The following is an 18,522-nucleotide window of genomic DNA, read 5'->3' as shown; positions in this document are numbered from 1 at the left end:
ACTTGATGATCTTTTACTGGTCTGACCCTATATACGTGAGCTTATAAACCTTTGTTTTCTTGAAATAATTTTATAACTTTATTGGCTGCTTTCCAAAGATCCATTCATTAATTGCTTAAATATCTGTCTAAGACCCCAAATATGTATGATATAACCGGATGCATACATACTTGGACATACATCAAATTCTCTACCGCTGAAACATATGGAATCTTTTGCATTTCTTGAATTTCTAAATTTCCTTTTGGGCATTGATTGAAACTTAACTTGTCTCCCTTGACAACTAGAGAATCCCCTAATTTACTATCCTTCACGCTAAAAGCTTTATGAATGTCATCAACATGCAAACCATCTCCTTTTGAGTATAGCCCTTTGTCACAAGACAAACTTTATACCTCTCCATATTATCATTAAAACCCCTTTTGGTCTTAAGTATTCTCTTATTTTCAATGGGGTTCATACCTTCTGGTAATGGGACAAGTTCCCAAATCTTGTTGTCTTGCAAAGACTTATACTCCTCGTGAAGAACAGGTTTCTAAGGATCTTGAGTTTGTTCTTATAGAGGTTCTAAACTTAATTACTAGAGGTTTTGAACTTCACGAATCAGATTACTTCCAACAATTCTTCCTCTAATCTTTATTTTCCCCCCAAACTCAATATCCTCAAAGAATATTATGCTTAGTATCATGCAATTCCATATTTAAAGATTCATAATAGGAAATTACCGTATGAAGAATATATAAATTATTATTTTTCCAAAATTGAATTAGTTTCAACAAAACTTGAATTTTAAAAAATAATCTGAATTCTTTATTTTCAAGCTAACATTATTAACAAAATTTGTCCAAATAAACAAATGAAATCAAATTCAGCCTAAATGATGGTACAACTGCAATGTCTTTCCAAACCAAAAAATAAAAAGTCAGTACAAAATAATAATTTAAAACATTTTATATCACTTTCATCAGAACCGATTTGACATCTCTAAATAAATTCATCTTTCAAAATTAATTGTCTTCCGATAACTTAGGCAACCCTTTATTTGCACACCAAGCATGATATTTTGAACATTCCTTCTTCATGTCTCCAACTTTATTGCAAAAGAAACATTTAACAGACTGTTTTTGTTTCTTTCGTGATGGACCTTCAGAAGCATCACTATTAGGATTCTTAATTTTCTTCCTTTTTGCCCTTTTCATTAGAGGTACTGGTTAAGTGAGCACTTTCAATCCTTTCTTGCTTCAGTCTCTCCTCTTCTTAAACACAATATGAAATGAGCTCATTAAGAGACCATTTCTCCTTCTGACAGTTATATGAAACCTTAAACTGCCCAAACTCTATAGCAAGATAGATTAAAATATAATGTACAAGTAAGTCTTCTTGCAACTCAAGTTTCAACACCTTAAGTTTTGAAACAATGTTTGGCATTTCCATAATGTACTCTCTCACATTTCTTTTGCCTTGATACCTCATGGAAGCCAAGCTTTGAAGAAATGCACTTGCTTCCGCCTTTTCGCTTTTCACAAAACGCTTTTCAATCTCAGCAAGAAAATCTTTAGCACTTGTAATTTCTTCAAAAATAGTACCTCTATATACTTCTGGAATTTCACGCTTAATGACCATCAAACACATGTGATTTAAGCGATCTCACTTCTCATATTTTCTCCTCTCGTCAGAGGTACTTAAGTCCTTAAGAGAAAGAGGTTTCTCAATCCTTAATGCAAGGTCAAGATCCATGCAGCTAAGAATTATCTCTATATTCTCTTTCCAATCCTTAAAATTTGTACCTTTGAGGACCAAAACTGAATTTAAGTTTGGCAAATATAGAAGCGATCATAACTATATTTTATACAAGAGAAACAAAGGAATCAAGCTCACATCGTAAAATCAATAATTATATAAATATATTCAAATAATGGTCTATCCCATCTCAAGACACCCAATGTCCCATCAATATCAAGTCTTTGGACAATAATATTAACTGTTAAAAGTATGTTGGTGTAATGATCAACACTAATAATAAGAACATGTCCAATAACAAACCTATCTTTGGATAGATTTTATTATTGACACGTAAAACCTTATAATTATCACACATTACCATCACAGGTGCGTATACAATCCGGCCAAATATTCATAATTTCCATAAAGATAAACATTCATAATTTCTCTATGAACTAATTCGAATAAAGAAGATTCACTTTGGTGATTTCTTAATTATCAATTGCTCGTTTAAAAGTTATAAACAAGACCCAAATTGAATTTTATTTATCCCTAATTAATTATTAATTTTACTTTCATTTATTTTTAATTAATTATTAATTTTACTTTACTTTAGAATTTTAATTTTAAAATTCATAAAGTCAGAAAATCAGATCCTCTAAAATCCAAATCCATATTCAAACATCCAAAATTGGATCTACCAAAATGGATCTGCACCAGATGGGGCCTAGGCCACTACCAGCAAGCCCGCAGTGAGTTGACAGACGCCATGAACGAGAGAGCGTCGTCGTGCAACCAGATCTACCGCCGTAGAACCACCATCGAAACCCCTCTGCGAGAGAACCAGATCGGAAGAGAAACCACACTACGACAGAGCGCGAACAACATTGGCAGCAGAAACCCCCACCAAACTCACTGTGAGCCACCCTGAGGAACGCATCTCCTGGTTCTTTTCGTCACGGTCCAGATCGAGGGAAGAAGAAGGAGTCGCGACTCAGAACCTCCAGGAACTAGATCTGTGAACGATTCACGAACCAAATCGCCGCAATGCTGGTTCTCCGCCATAACAGAGATCGGGAAGGGAGAAGAAGACATTACGCCTCCATTGCCCTCTAAACCGCGAAGCAACGTTGCAGAACGACTTCTCGAATCTCGTCACTTACTAAGATAAGACGATTGTGCTCCTTCGTCAATGGCGAGCGCGCCATCCGAAACCAAAACTATCGTCGCGAAGCCTCCTCCACCTGCAGAAAAACAGAACCAAAACCACCACAAAAGACGAAGGCCGAAAGTTTCCTGGAATCAGCTACTGTCACAACCCATTTAACCTCGCAACTTACCACCGTGACGCAGCGAGGAAGCACCAGAAGAAGTCCCAGTGGTGGCAGCAGTAGTAGAACCGCGAAAGAGATGGTGGCACACCAAAAGTGAAAAAAAAACATTGGGGATTTTTCCCAAATTAGGGTTCAAATTGAGAATTTTTTCCCAATTTAGAGGATTAAAGTCCATAAACATACAATTTTATGATAAACTTTAGGGTTTCCAGAATTGGGTTTATTATTAATGCTAATTGATTTAGGTTTATGATACCAGAGAATATCAACTAGGGAATTTTATTATCATAATCCAAACCTTCAAATATTGCATTCATTAATAGACCAAGAATTTTTGTTGCAGATTATAAACAATTAAATGAAAACCCCCAAAATTTATAACCATTTTTTCTCATAAAAATGGAGAGATCAAAGATCAAAAGTTTCTGCCAATTAATCACTAATATGCTCTCATACCAATTGTTAGTTTTTTATGATGGACAAATTAATAATTAATGAGCAATAATTAACAAACAACTTGAATTGGTCTCTTATATTCGCACCCTTAGTTCCTTCTGGATTTTTTATTCTGATGGAGATAAAAATAAAGAAACAAGAATGATTTGATGTGCACAGATGGAGACCATGACCCTTTAAATGACCTCTAAGAATTACTTTTCTTTAGTTTCAATAACTATAATTTGACCCCTTCAAGAAATTAAAATTATTGTTGGCACAATATACCTTTTATGACAAAATACCCTTAGCCATATTTATCTTAATTAGATCACTTTATAAAGTTGGCTAATAAAATATAATGGCCCTAACACATTTAATAATTGTTATATATATATATATATATATATATATATATATATATATATATATATATATATATATATATATATATATATATATATCTATGTGTGTGTGCGTGTGCGTGTGCGTGTGCGTGTGCGTGTGTGTGTGTGACCCAAATTTCTAACAATAAAGATTATCTATCTGAATGTCTTATTTTAGAAAATTTCAATTATTCATTCAAAGTGGAATATTTTAGAAAATGTATTCTCTTGATATAACACTTAGAACATCTTCATGCATCATTTATCTAACATCCCAAAATATTATATAAACTATACAGTAGAGTCATCACATAAGAATATAAAATTGAAAAGTCATCTACTATGTAATAAAGTGTTAACAATACACTTATCCAAAAATAACCATAAAATTAAAAACTTTACACAAAGGCCTAACCTGATGCAAAACTATATACAAGACCGATCAGTCTTATACTAAACAAGGGATCCTTTCATTCCAGTGCTTGCTCCAGAGAGACATATTCTCCCTCTGCTCACATCTATCGGATGATCATTGCAAAAGATAAATCGAGCGGATAAACATGACAATACAGAAAAGAAGGGTAAGCTAGTGGAATTTAATATTCATGTGAGTATACAATTCAAACAAACAGATAAGATACTCATACACATGTATTAAACATATAAACACATATTGACCGACTGCTTTAACTTGACCGTCCGAACTAGTATGAATATGTAGCTTGAGGTCGTTCATGCGCCCGGGGGTGTAGTAACTAGAACACCCTCAGCTGCCGTCCGGGGTTAATCCGTTATAACTCACCTAAATACCTTTAGTCTAGGACCTCCTGCTATTCTCACGACATGACTTACCCATATCTACTTGAGAATTGGTAATCATTACAATCTCAGGATGAACGTCGTGGATTTCGCTGTCCATATTCATACTTTACCACTTTGATAATTAACCACTGAGACATTCCTCCTTGGAATTCTCTTTCATATCCGCAGTACAAATCTAAACCATACTTTAATATCAACACTATTTCTCATACATAATACGTTTAAACAACTCAAGTAAACACTTAGAGTACAACATAACCACAACCCTTTGAAAAACTGAATGCTTCATAGTAAAATCAAACCGAATGGTAAAACCCACCACTACCCTTGAACATGACCGAACGGAAAACACTCATAACATGTAAACATGATCGAACGGTCATATAAAGACTAGCCCGACCAAATACTATAGTAAACATAATACTTTTAACTTAGACCAAAAACTAATAACTTAGATGGAACACTTATGACTTAGATCGAATGCTCAAGTAGAACCGATAACTAAAGCATGATCGAACAGTCAATAACAGGTAAGGCCCATAACAAACCGAATGTAGTTAAGACTATAAACCAATACAAACTAAGTACTAGTGTAAGACCGAGAACCAAGACTATACCGGATACTTTATCTAGACCGAATGTTACGTCAAGACCAAAAGTTATAACTAGACCGAACGCTATATTAAATCGAATACAAGAACAAGACCTAGCACTACTAAGATCGAACGCTAGTACAAAACCGACCTCTACCAAGACCAAACGCTAGTACAAAACCGAGCACTACTAAGACTGAACGCTAGTACAAAACCGAGCACTACTAAGACCAAACGCTACTACAAAACCGAGCACTACTAAGACCGAACGCTAGTACAAAACCGAGCACTACTAAGACCGAACGGTCATGAACTAGGAAGACTCTAAAGAGCCCAAACCCAATTAACGACCGAGCACTTGAATATGACCGAGCGGTCAACAACGTGTGCCCAACTTTCTGCACAAACAATAACTCCAATTCGGTTCTATTGGTTTTAGCACATTTTGAATGACTTAGGGACTCTAACAGATCCTAAATAACTCCTCTTAGCTCTCCCAACCGACCAATTTGACAGTCCATACAGACAATACCGATCACACAAAAATTCAATTTCATACACATGAAAACCATCAAACAACATTCACATACACCATAGACTCATCAATTAAATTAACTAGCTTCCCTTACCTCTTAACCGAACCGAACAACTTCTACGCTTCTAGAAATTTGCTCACATCTCCAGAAAATCCTAAGAACACCTATAACTCACCGATTTGTGAGAAGAGACTAACCAAAGTACCAAAAATGAAGTTAGAAAGGGGATAGAAAACTGATGAACACATGCAAAAAGCAATGCTTACTTGCATGTGGCAGAAATTCCAGAAATTCACAAGAATTAAAGGAACGAAACTTACCAGCTCTAAACACTAAACCGATCGGTGGAATAGAAAGCTCTTGACACCAGGATTGCTTAGGCACGGTCTGATTGTTAAACAGATAAAGTGAGATTAAGGAAATCTAGAGAGAAAGGAGAAAAGAAGAGAGTAGAAGTTTTTGGAGAGAGATAGTTGTATTTAGAAAAATGGGACAAAATTTTTATTTATATATCACTCTTATTTTAATATAAATCGTTCGGTATCATCCTTTGCCTACACCTGTCTGCTCCAAAATTTCTTTAAACCTCTCAGCTCTTACAATTTATACAACTAAAATGTCCTTTCTCTCCTTTCTCGAAAATAACAAAATTTTCCTAAAAAAAGACATATGTTATTCATATACATAAACATTTAATATTTTAAATATTTGAATAGTTTCATTAAAATATTGTAATATATACTTCATTTTCGATCATACGATCCTTGATCAAAGCCTTGAAGTTTGTATAAATAAAAGCACAAAAGTTTGAATTCCTTAATGATCCTGAAAAACTAGCTAAGGACAGACATAACTTTGTAATGGGGACCAATAATAGACTCTCCATCTCTATCCCATATAACTTTTGGATGGTGTTTATTAAATATTTAGTTGGTACTCTTATTTTTTTTTTCTTTCTTGATTGTACCTAAACTAAAAAATAAATTATAAAATCTCAATATTAGTTTAGTAAAATTGTAATATTATCTTCATTTACATTGATGATTTCAGTGTCTTGATGAGTCGTAATAATTAATATCACCGTTGCAAGTGATAATATTAATAAGATTATTGAAGAAAATTTGAACCGTGAATATTTTTTCATCCACGATTTTTTATTCTTATAATATGGTTGGAGCTATGACCAAGAAGAATGAGGACTATGACGGTAGAGTCAACTTTGCTATGCTCGTTGATATTCTTCTCATAATTCATTGGTAGGACCAATCAGTTGGACTCGATCAAAATGTTTGACTCATAATCATTAAGACTCTTATCCTTGGCTCCTTGTGTTTGTGCCTTTTTAACCATAATATTATAGTGTTTTATTAGCTGTGATAAACTTTGTATTTAAAATAAAATAAATTTCAAGAAATAACCACATGCATCAATCCAGTGTATGTGAAACTTAACACGATCGACGAGTTTATTAAGATAATGAGTTCAAATTCAGACATTTAACTCGACTTAAATCAATATATTAAAAGAAGGAAATATATATATAACATAATTAGATTAATACTAATAAATATTCAAAACATTATAAAATATAATTCCAAAAAAATATTAAAACATCATTAATGATTAAATAACTCATGTTTACAGACAAACAAAAATAGGCTAATAAAAAATAGTAACATTTCCAAAATCTATCTATACATAACACAATTCAAAATATGATATGTTTATAAATTATTTTTAATGTTATTTCGACAACCACACCAAAATCTATTTGCATATAACACCAATTCAAGATTAGGAAGCCTTGTTAGGAGTGATAACATCTTATGTATTTAGATGTTCGATCCGATTTTGTAAATTTAATAATAAAATTTTACTTTTATCTAACATATATTATATTCAATTAATTAATATATTATAAATTTTTTAACTTAATTTGTTTCTTTCTTGGAAATGGATTTATTTGTGCTCTCTTCATCTTATATTTATTGGGTTACAATTAATATTTTACACTTATGTTAAAGTTATATTTTATATGTTGATTTTTTTTCAACTATACTCCGTCATGGTTTCATAACCTTTTTCAACTAAATTTTTTGAAATTTTTGTTCAAAAGGAGAAGTTTATTTATATACTTTTGGAAAGTTTTGAAAACTGTGCGTTGAATTAGTGGTAATTTGATGAATGTTGGGAACTGGAATGTTGATATATTCGGTTTATTTTACAACTGATTGAGTTCTATTAAAAATTGTAACTATCATCGGGTAAAATCTATTTCTGTTGGTTGCTGGATTTTCTGAAGATATTATTGGTATGTGAAATCTGCTAATGATAAATAAAATGTTAGCTAAAATAATAGATTAAATAGTATAATAATGTGGTTTGTACAGGAATTTTACTATTAAAAACATGACAGTTCTATATTAAATGTGAAAAGAACCTGTGAGCATTCTAATTTTGTTATACTTTGTCTAAACATAGCTATGCATCTAAGTATATATGAAAGCATGAACATTGATATCTGGACGGGGTTTTTGCACCAAACTAGGCATATTTGCCTTCAATATTACCAAAATGGGCAGATTTTGACCCAAAGTGAAGTCGTGGGAGCCCGAACGACTTCAATTGAAGAGGTCGTGCCCCCTGCACGACTTCACACTGTTCATGTGTTCAGTGTTGAAGTCGTGCACCCCAAAAACGACTTCTGAGTGCTGTAATCGATTACAATTCACTCGTAATCGATTACAGATTGTTGAAATCGTGACCCCCCTACACGACTTCAATTGAGTAGGCAGAAAACGTACTGGTAATCGATTACGGTACTTGTGTAATCGATTACCAGTGTGTTTTTGGTTGAAGAACCACTCTGGTAAGCGATTACAAGGTTGTTGTAATCGATTACCAGTGTGTTTTTGGTTGGTTTTTGAAAATGATTTTGCAATTAACATATTTTATGTATTGGTTGTGTTATACGAGAAGAGAAAATAAATATTAATAACAAATAATAATAGTAATATAAAAAAAATCGATTTGATTACAATTGGGTAAAATTAAGAAAAAACTAATGACGAAATGGACAATTTCCCCTATGATGACCTTCCTTGCGGCAGTAAGAGCATTTTTTTGGCTTATCTGGATTGGATTGATCCATTTCATTATGAAGCCTATTTGTAGATGGTCTTCCGGATGCCTTGCGTCGCATTTTAGGATCTGGTATGAAGTTTGGACCTGTATACGCAGACCAATAATCTTGAATTTGGATTGGGTGAAATTGTACTTCGTATGCCTTGAAAATGTTGTTAAGATTGTACACTGGATCGATTACTTGGGTTAGTGGGATATGTGAAAATGCACAAACAACAATGACATGATGACATGGGAGACGAGTAGCCTGGAAGTGACCACAATCACACCACCATTCATTTAGGCTGACCTTATAGGAAAGTGGAACAGGGCGGTAGTGGTGAGGTGTTGAAATTTCCTGAACATCAAATTCAGAATTTTCACAGTTGTAGCGATGAACATGACAAAATGCGGATTGTTGTTGGTTTTTCCTAATGATGTCGGTGATTTGTTCAGGATATTGGTGTCCTGCTTGTAGCATACAGTTCGCCTTTAATCCCCGTTCAACAAACCATGATTGTGTCCTCTCAAATGTTGTTCTGATGAGAGCACATATTGGTAATGAATGTGCTCCCTTTAAAATGGAGTTGGTGCACTCAACAAGATTAGTGGTCATATGTCCATATCTTCTCCCTCCATCAAAAGCCTGAGACCATTTTTGTAACGGGATTTTATCTATCCAATGAACTTGTTGTGGGTATTGGTTTTTGAGTGCAGCAAGTTTTGTCGTCATAGTTGGTTGCTTGACCTCGTAAGCTGTAATGATGTAATGAAGGCATAAATAAAATGATAATGTTAACAAAATTATAAAAGTAAAAGTGTATTAAGAATGTTTGTAGTAGTACCTAAATTGATGAATTGTTTTTTGAGGTCGTGATTTTTGAATTTGTTGTTGAAGTTGGATGCTAGATGACGTATGCAATAAACAGAGTTCAAACCATCTTGTTCCCAACCAACTTCTTCAGATCTTAAGGCCGATAGGATGCCCTTTCCTTTGTCAGTGATGATGCAAATATTTTGTTGATGGCAAACATGTTCTCGAAGTAGTTGAAAGAACCATATCAAGGCCTCCTTTGTCTCACCTTCTACAATGGCAAAGGCCAATGGAAAAAGATTTCTATTGCCATCTTGAGCTATGGCGGTGAGCAATGTTCCATGATATTTACCCGTTAGAAATGTACCATCAACTTGGAGAATGAGTTTACAGTATTTGAATCCTTGTATGCAAGGACTGAAAGACCAGAAAACTCTTTCCATAATATAGCAATTATTGTCGGTTTGTCCATCAATCTGCACTGGAGAACCAGTGCATTGTAAAATTGTACCTGGGTTTGCTTCCTTGACGGCATGCAACCACCTCGGCATGTGGTTATAAGAGTCCTCCCAGTCTCCAAACTCCATAGCAAGAGCCTTTTGTTTAGCGATCCAAGCTTTTTTGTATGACATAGAATATCCAAATCGACCTTTAATATCTGCAATCAAACTCTTGATTGGAATGGATGGGTTTTTCCGGATTGAATTTGATATGATCGCGACAATGTGAGTACTATCAAGATTTGTATGATCTTCAGATAGTATTGTTGAGAAACACGAATGTTGTCCGTCTATATTTTTTATTTCCCAATATTTACGGACTTTGCTATAAGCTGCCCTCAAACGCCATTGACAACCGTTGTGATATTCCACACAACGAATAACATAAATGTTGGGCTTTGATTCAACGACGGTGTATTTGTAACCGTTGGTTATGTGATAATGTTTGATTGCAGCAATAGTTTCGTCCTTTGATTGGAACTGCATACGTTCATTCAACTCTGCAACGACATGTTATGTGATAATGTTTGATTGCAGCAATAGTTTCGTCCTTTGACTGGAACTGCATACGTTCATTCAACTCTGCAACGACATGTGCAGATGATTGTGTGATGTGGTCGTCGTTGTTGTCATCTTCAAGTATGTTGTCTAATTCATCATCAGTGCTGAAGTCATCAACGTTATCTAATATCAAAGGTTGTTCGTCGATGAATTGCGATGATGAAGATGCTGGAAAGTTCCCTGATGCCATAATGTTATAGATGTTTGGGAGAATATGTAAGATTGGAGTAGAAGGAGAACTCTTGGGTGTGCAGTTTGGATGCGAAGATGGATTTGTTAAAGACTGATATATAGATATATATAGAAGTTGTCGGGAGGGGAAGGTTACATCTGATAACTGGTAACTGGTTGTTACGGTCTAAAATAGGAAGTACTAATAAGTGAATGTTACGGTCTAAAATAGAAGTACTGAACAATAATATAGCACTGTCGATATAACACTGTCGATATAGCACTGTCATATATGTATATAGACTTCCATGCAATTATAATGTATGTATAGTATTATATTTATTTCATTCCGTATAAAGTCATTTGCAGTGTGGTCTGATATCATAAGCTTTTCATCACACGTTTTTTTTTATTACTTATAGATATTGAGAAAATAATTTGTTTTATTGTTGTTAAAAAATAAATAATGTAGTATTTAGATGTATAAAAATAATATAGTTTAGAAATAATTAAAATCTGAAATGGGAAAATTTTACAACTTCCCTTTTTTCATTTTTTTTATTTAAAATCCTATTTCTAAAATTTTCACAATTTAAAAAATTATTTTTTAACTCTAATAAAATGCTTCAATATTGGAAAATATTTTTATAATTCAATAAAATTCATTAAATACATTTTATTTATTAAAATTCATTACATATTTTTATATTTTATTTTATGGAAAAAATATTTGTTGCAATTCATTAAAATGAGGTGGTAGGTGTGATGACCTTCTACACATGCACTCTGCACCTTAGCCTCTGATCACCAACATTAGTCATGCTATTCAACTTTCCTATTCATTTGCATGCCTAAATTTGGTGCAGCTTTCCTATTCAAGATTCGTCCTATAACCTCCTATTCAATCACATGTCTCGCTTTAATATTTGCAGGTTTGAAGATTCTTTCATGAGAGAACTCATTACAAAGTTTGAATTGTAATTTCCATGTCCTCAACCATGTGACTTTGAAGATTCTTTTGGCATCAATGGTTGTAGTTAAATATGTGGAGGGTCATTTCATTTCTCCCACCGTCTACCCTTTTCAATTGTGAGTTCCAATAGCCAAAGCACTTAACCCTTTGTCATTGCTTAGATATCCCAGTTTCACTCAGAAAATTCAATATGGCTTCTGCCCGTCAACTTCCCGTTGATATGTCCCTTCTACGTCTACAAGATAAACACATTGTCAAGTCAATTTGGGAAGGCAATGAACGAGTTATTTGCCCTCGAAGACATGCAATTTGGATAACAAAGCATGTTAACGAACTTGATGAAAGAATCATGAATATTTTACAGGCAGCAGGGTTTATCCATATTTTGAAAGCATCAACAATGGAAATAAATCACCACCTAGTGACTGCTTTGGTTGAGAGGTGGAGAGTCGAGACTCATACTTTCCACTTGCCTCTTGGTGAAAGTACTATAAGATTGGAAGACGTTGCATTACAACTGGGGCTTCCCATTGAAGGACATGTGGTCACTGGCATCGGTAGTGGTCCTCTGACAGTTTTTTGTCATCAACTATTAGGAGATGTTCCTCCTGAGGACAATGTCAGGGGCAACATAATAAAGTTGTCTTGGCTGAATAACACTTTTCGCCATTTGCCTCATGATGCCACCGATTAGGTTACTGAACAATACGCTAGAGCGTATATGTTGATGATAATTGGCAGCATCATGATGCCAGACACATCTGCAAGCATGGTGCATTTGATGTATCTTCCCCTTTTGGCAGACCTGCAGAACGTTTCACAGTATAGCTGGGGATCCGCTGTTCTTTCCTGCTTGTATCGTGCCCTTGATCATGGCACTAGGGCTGACCAAGAGAATATCGAAGGGTGCATGATCTTGTTACAATGCTGGGCATGGGAACGAATAACATGTATTTCACCACAATTACTTGAAGTCACAGAAGACGACATATCTTCTGGTGCAGTTTTTCCACTGGTGAAAAGATGGTGTCGCACAACACAGTCAATACATCATGACACGACAACTGTGAAACAATTTCGTCAAAAGTTAGACGACCTATCACCTAGACAGGTATTTTTCACCTCTCAACTTAATATTGTTGTACAAATTATGTTCACATTTGGCTTAATTACTACTATCTTTAATATCTTCAATACTTCAATTTATATGGACACCGTACAGACGTGATCTCCTTGCTCAAATCATTCCAGTCGAAGTGGCCCCGACTTATCGGGCAGTTGTGCCTCTAATATGTTTCTCTGTTGTAGAATACCAACAATCAGACCGTGTCATGCGTCAATTTGGATTTCGACAAAATGTACCCCATCCACCGATGAATCTAAATGAGGAACATAAACAGGATATGATAGGACGCACTGATTGGAATTGGCAGGAACACCATGGACAGTGGATTGCATTATGGAATGACCGGCATAATCGTGTATTCAACGGTATTCCTTTCCAAAAAAATGGTCACTTGCGAGATGAATCCGAGTACATGCAATGGTATATAAATCATACAATCCGCTATATTGCTGTCATAGAAGATTCAACCGACGAAGAGGTACTACAATATCTGCACCATTTAAATTATGAAAGTCTTATTCTATTGCGTTCTTCATATCAGACATTGTGTTTGGCAGTATGACATGGACCACGAACAACAGTTCCAACCGCCATTTGCATTCCACGCATCACCATTGTATCATGATCCACAAAGGTCTGTCTCTGACCATGTCAACTATCAACATCCACATCTGAATTCAAGGTACCAACAACACATCCCACCGACATCAACATATCTTGGGGTTGAGACCTCTTATTTCGCCTTTCCACCTTCAACACCTGTCAACACCCAATTTCGTCCGGATTGACTAAATGATAGGTCTCTTTCTATTTTTGATTTGTTTTATTTTATTTTCTACATTTTCATTTTATTTTATGTTATTATGTTTAATTTCATTTTACTATTTTGTGTTTGATTTAGTGTTTTTTAAAAAAAGAAAAAAAAGGGGGAAAAGCAAAAAAAAAGAGGAAAAAATAAGGCGTTTGTCTTTAGTGAAAAAATGAATAAAAGAAAAAAGAAAAAAGAAGGAAAAAGTGTTTTTGTTTAGAGGGAACAGTGTACGTGTGTGTGCTGGGAGGAGGGGGCAGATAACCGTTTCTGCAGGACGCGGGGTGATGGCAGAGGCGACTTGGGGTGTGTACGAAATCGGTACGGGATTTGGCACAAAAAAGCACTCAGAGAGAGCAGAGAGGGCAGAGGGAAGGGATTATTATTCTGGTTTTGGGGAGCAAGAAGGGGAGGGATTTCACACACTGCCTCTCGAGCCTTCACCATTGACACTTGCAAAGAAGGACCAGAGACATTATTCACAGCAAAGAGAAGACAGAGGTCGGCTAGGAAGAAGGAGAAGGGATCACCGGCTTCACGTACCAAGCAATAACACAGGGGCTCCAAGAGGTAAGGGACTCCTTCACTGGTTCATACTGTCATCTACTGGAATAAGCATGCCTTGCTCACACCCTGTTCATATAAGCTGGCGGCATTGTATGTCATTTTATGCTTGATTTTGCTCTGTTTGAGTATGATATTATGGTATGAATGTTTTCCTTTCTCTGGTCCAACGCATGAGCACACTTCCACTTTAACCTGAAACATGCTTGATTCGTTCCTTGTTCCATCTTTGCCGCCAAAGTCATCACCATATCCATTTTTCATCCTTCTTGATACACCTATTCACAGTTCCCCTGCATAAAAAAAAAAAAAAACAACAAAACCATGAAGGGAAGAAACCAAACTCATCCCATTCGGTCAACATGACCACCTCCAACACCATCATCCTCAACCTGCATTGCACCAAGCCACAACCAACCAAGAACAATGACCAATTTCCAGCACCCAAACGCAAGCTCGTGCTTTACCTTCACTGAATCAAAGCCAGAATTTGCCACTGTACCATCCACCATCGCCATCAACCATTCAACACCGATCTCCACTGCCATTCATCCTCCATTTCATTCTGCAGATATCTCCTTCATCCATTCCCAACAACCCAAACACGCTTCACGACCTTCAACAAGAAACCAATGCTCTCTTTGCAGAATCCAAACCTGTAAACTGATATCCTTCATACACAACCCCATACCAATGCCATTTTCCTGCATGAAAAATAATTAATCCAAGCACCCACCAAGGCTGTCGCCGTTATCACTGGCGCCGAATCTGGAGCTCCCCGGCAACCGCGTGTGTTGGCGGTGAGTCTGGGTCCTGCGTGAAGAAGAAAGGGAGAGGACGCAGGAACTCGTCTTCGAGCTGCGCAAGAAGAGAAAGAGCTTGCAGACTTGGCTTGGGCTGACGAGGGCTCCGGCGGCACAAGCGGTGGCCGGCGCTGGCATAGGCGGCGGTGGGCCTGCGGAGAGAGTAAGAGACCTTGGGTCTCTGGAGAGTGTGGGATCCGAGTGGATGAGTGAATGAGAAGGGGAAGGTAGAACCCCTAAGGGAATTCTAGGTTAGAAATCACCCGGGTGGGCCAAGCCCATAATGAACGTACGTTTTTGGGCCTTTTTCGAGCGTGCGTCACCGATTTCCCTCATCTTCACAACGAACGCTCGTCCATAACGAGCGTTCGTCATCAATTTCTCTCATCTTCACAACGAACGCTCGTCCATAACGAGCGTTCGTTATCAATTTGCCACATCTTCCCAATGAACGCTCGCCCATAACGAGCGTTCGTCATCCATCCTCATCTTCCCAACGAACGCTCGTCCATAACGAGCGTTCGTCATCAACTTGCCACATCTTCCCAACGAACGCTCGTCCATAACGAACGTTCGTCATCCAGCCTCATTTTCTCAACGTACGTTCACCATCTCCCTAACGAACGCTCGTCCACAACGAGCGCTCGTCTTTCAGCCTCGTTTCCCAGCGTCCGTTCACCAATTCCCCAACGAACGCTCGTCCATAACGAGCGTTCGTCATCAACTTGCCACATCTTCCCAACGAACGCTCGTCCATAACGAACGTTCGTCATCCAGCCTCATTTTCTCAACGTACGTTCACCATCTCCCTAACGAACGCTCGTCCACAACGAGCGCTCGTCTTTCAGCCTCGTTTCCCAGCGTCCGTTCACCAATTCCCCAACGAACGCTCGTTCCCCAACGAGCGCTCGTCCTTCAGCCTCGTTTCCCAGCGTCCGCTCGTCCCCCAACGAGCGCTCGTCCTTCAGCCTCGTTTCTCAACGCGTTCACCATCTCCCTAACGAACGCTCGTCCACAACGAGCGCTCGTTTTTCAGCCTCGTTTCCCAGCGTCCGTTCACCAATTCCCCAATGAACGCTCGTCCCCCAACGAGCGCTCGTACTTCAGCCTCGTTTCCCAGCGTACGTTCACCATCTCCCCAACGAACGCTCGTCCACAACGAGCGCTCGTCCTTCAGCCTCGTTTCCCAGCGTCCGCTTGGCCCCCAACGAGCGCTCGTCCTTCAGCCTTGTTTCTCAACGTACGTTCGTCAACTTTCCCCAACGAGCGCTCGTGACACTGATTCCCCCCAACGCTCGTTCCTCCTCATTCTCAACTAACGCTCGTTAATCCACCCAACGCTCGTTATTTTTATTTGTTTGTTTTTCTTATTTTATTTTATTCTATTTCATTTATTTTTGTCTATCTTATTTCATTTGTCTTATTTATTTCTTTTATTTTTATTTTTATTTTTTATTTATTATTTTATTTTGTTCTATCTACTTATTCTAGATATTTACTTATCCTAAAATATATGTTTAATAATGCAATATTTACAATTTAAATAAATAAAATTACAAAAAATACGTTTTAAGGGTTTAGGCACATGTGTGATCGCACGCATCGTCCTTGTGCTGAAAACCTTTTCTCTTTCTTAATTAAAATTACAAAAAATACGTTTTAAGGGTTTAGGCACATGTGTGATCGCACGCATCGTCCTTGTGCTGAAAACCTTTTCTCTTTCTTAATTAAAATTACAAAAAATACGTTTTAAGGGTTTAGGCACATGTGTGATCGCACGCATCGTCCTTGTGCTGAAAACCTTTTCTCTTTCTTAATTAAAATTACAAAAAATACGTTTTAAGGGTTTAGGCACATGTGTGATCGCACGCATCGTCCTTGTGCTAAAAACCTTTTCGCTTTCTTAATTAAAATTACAAAAAATATGTTTTAAAGGTTTAGGCACATATGCGATCGCACGCATCGTCCTTGTGCTAAAAACCTTTTCTTTTCCTTAAGTAAAATTAACCAAAAAATATGTTTTAAAGGTTTATGCACATGTGTGATCGCACGCATCGTCCTTGTGCTAACAACCTTTTCTCTTTCTTAAACAAAATACAAAAAAAGGTATAAAATCTTCAAAAAACCCGAAAACATCAACAATTTTAAACAACAAACAGTCTTGCTACCCAGAACTACGTAACCCTTGATTCTCCATCGAAAGTGGAGATACGTAGGAGCAAGGCTAGCCCTTGTCAGGTTCACTTTCCCAAAAATCCAAATTTATCCGTAATCATTTTCTCAAACAAATCTTTTTCTCAAACAAATCTCTCAAACTTTTTCAAAAAGAACTACGTAACCCTGATTTCTCATTTTGAATGAGAATACGTAGGAGCAAGGTCAATCCTTGTCGGGCCCAAAAAACTAAAAAATATGTTTTGTTTATTTTAGAATTTTATTTTAGGGGATAGTTAAACATTTTGAAAATCACATCATATTCGTGCATTTAGTTAAAGGTACTGCCTTAGGGCAGGCGTTGTGGGGTGCTAACACCTTCCCCACGCGTAACCGACTCCCGAACCCAGAATCTGGTTTTCGCGGACTGTGCTTTTTCGTTTTACGGTTTTTCCGTAGTTTTCCATAATAAACTATGGTGGCGACTCCAAATCTTTTTTTTCCAAAACCCCGATTTCTTTTTGGATCGTCGTCCCGTCGCGATTCCGGTTGCGACAACACCGTTCAGTGGAGGTCCATCATCTTTTATTGGAGGTCCTTCCAATTATTTTGGAACCTCGACAACGACTCCACCATCTTCACATCAACACGCTTCATCGTCACATAACGTGTATCGACCAACATATGATTTCCAAAACCTTCAGCACTCCAATGAAACTCATCCCACGGATGAAGACCAACACACGCAGAGTCCCACACTACAACAACAACAAAGGCGAGGACAACGACAACGACGAAGACCAACGTGTGGGACTGGAGGACATAGATAGATTGGTTGCGATCTTTATTTATAATTATGTAATTTGTCTATAATATCTTAATGAATCAATAAGATTTATTTCATTATAAAGTGTTATCCCTTGACGTTATTATTGCACATCGTGTCAAAACAACTTTATACATAAATCAATTTTAAAATATCATTCATTCAATCAATACTAAAGCAAAGAATAAATCAAAATTTGATCCTCCACTAACTGGTAATCGCTTACAGAAAGCCTGTAATCGATTACCAGTTACACCATGTAAGTGATTAC

General features: G+C 36.7%; 3 protein-coding genes across 3 annotated transcripts; 1 reads left to right on the top strand and 2 right to left on the bottom strand.

The window, feature by feature from the left end:
• Positions 1-1,257: 1,257 nt before the first annotated feature.
• LOC148205145 (uncharacterized) lies at positions 1,258-1,632 on the bottom strand. Its single transcript, XM_088103324.1, has one exon. The coding sequence runs from the start codon at positions 1,630-1,632 to the stop codon at positions 1,258-1,260; it is 375 nt and encodes a 124-aa protein (XP_087959450.1).
• A 7,257-nt stretch (positions 1,633-8,889) lies between these two features.
• LOC148205144 (uncharacterized) lies at positions 8,890-11,016 on the bottom strand. The gene is made up of 3 exons (XM_088103321.1): positions 10,836-11,016; positions 9,890-10,765; positions 8,890-9,707 (listed from the first exon to the last, which is right to left on the bottom strand). Exons 1-3 carry the CDS (start codon positions 11,014-11,016, stop codon positions 8,890-8,892), a joined length of 1,875 nt encoding a protein of 624 aa, XP_087959447.1.
• A 1,162-nt stretch (positions 11,017-12,178) lies between these two features.
• Positions 12,179-18,255, top strand: LOC148205143 (serine/threonine-protein phosphatase 7 long form homolog). The gene is made up of 4 exons (XM_088116455.1): positions 12,179-13,078; positions 13,170-13,574; positions 13,654-13,849; positions 17,981-18,255. Exons 1-4 carry the CDS (start codon positions 12,692-12,694, stop codon positions 18,253-18,255), a joined length of 1,263 nt encoding a protein of 420 aa, XP_087972581.1. The 5' UTR covers positions 12,179-12,691.
• The last annotated feature ends 267 nt before the right edge of the window (positions 18,256-18,522 follow it).

Source organism: Vigna umbellata, chromosome 1 (genome assembly GCF_029865625.1).
Source record: "Vigna umbellata cultivar VRB3 chromosome 1, Vumbellata_1.0, whole genome shotgun sequence".
Taxonomy (NCBI): Eukaryota; Viridiplantae; Streptophyta; class Magnoliopsida; order Fabales; family Fabaceae; genus Vigna; species Vigna umbellata.
The sequence above is the reverse complement of the archived record's forward strand: the minus strand, read 5'-3'. Positions and strand labels throughout refer to the sequence as shown.

Excerpts from the sequence above, each read along its gene's own strand:
- LOC148205145 (XM_088103324.1), bottom strand. The coding sequence starts at position 1,632 with ATGTGTTTGATGGTCATTAAGCGTGAAATTCCAGAAGTATATAGAGGT.
- LOC148205144 (XM_088103321.1), bottom strand. The coding sequence starts at position 11,016 with ATGGCATCAGGGAACTTTCCAGCATCTTCATCATCGCAATTCATCGAC. Across the intron at positions 10,766-10,835 it reads CGTTGCAGAGTTGAATGAAC|AGTTGAATGAACGTATGCAG; the intron begins GTATGCAGTTCC and ends ATGTCGTTGCAG. Across the intron at positions 9,708-9,889 it reads AGTTGGTTGGGAACAAGATG|CTTACGAGGTCAAGCAACCA; the intron begins GTTTGAACTCTG and ends ACATCATTACAG.
- LOC148205143 (XM_088116455.1), top strand. The coding sequence starts at position 12,692 with ATGTTGATGATAATTGGCAGCATCATGATGCCAGACACATCTGCAAGC. Across the intron at positions 13,079-13,169 it reads TAGACGACCTATCACCTAGA|CAATTTATATGGACACCGTA; the intron begins CAGGTATTTTTC and ends TCTTCAATACTT. Across the intron at positions 13,850-17,980 it reads TTATTTCGCCTTTCCACCTT|CAACACCGTTCAGTGGAGGT; the intron begins CAACACCTGTCA and ends TTCCGGTTGCGA.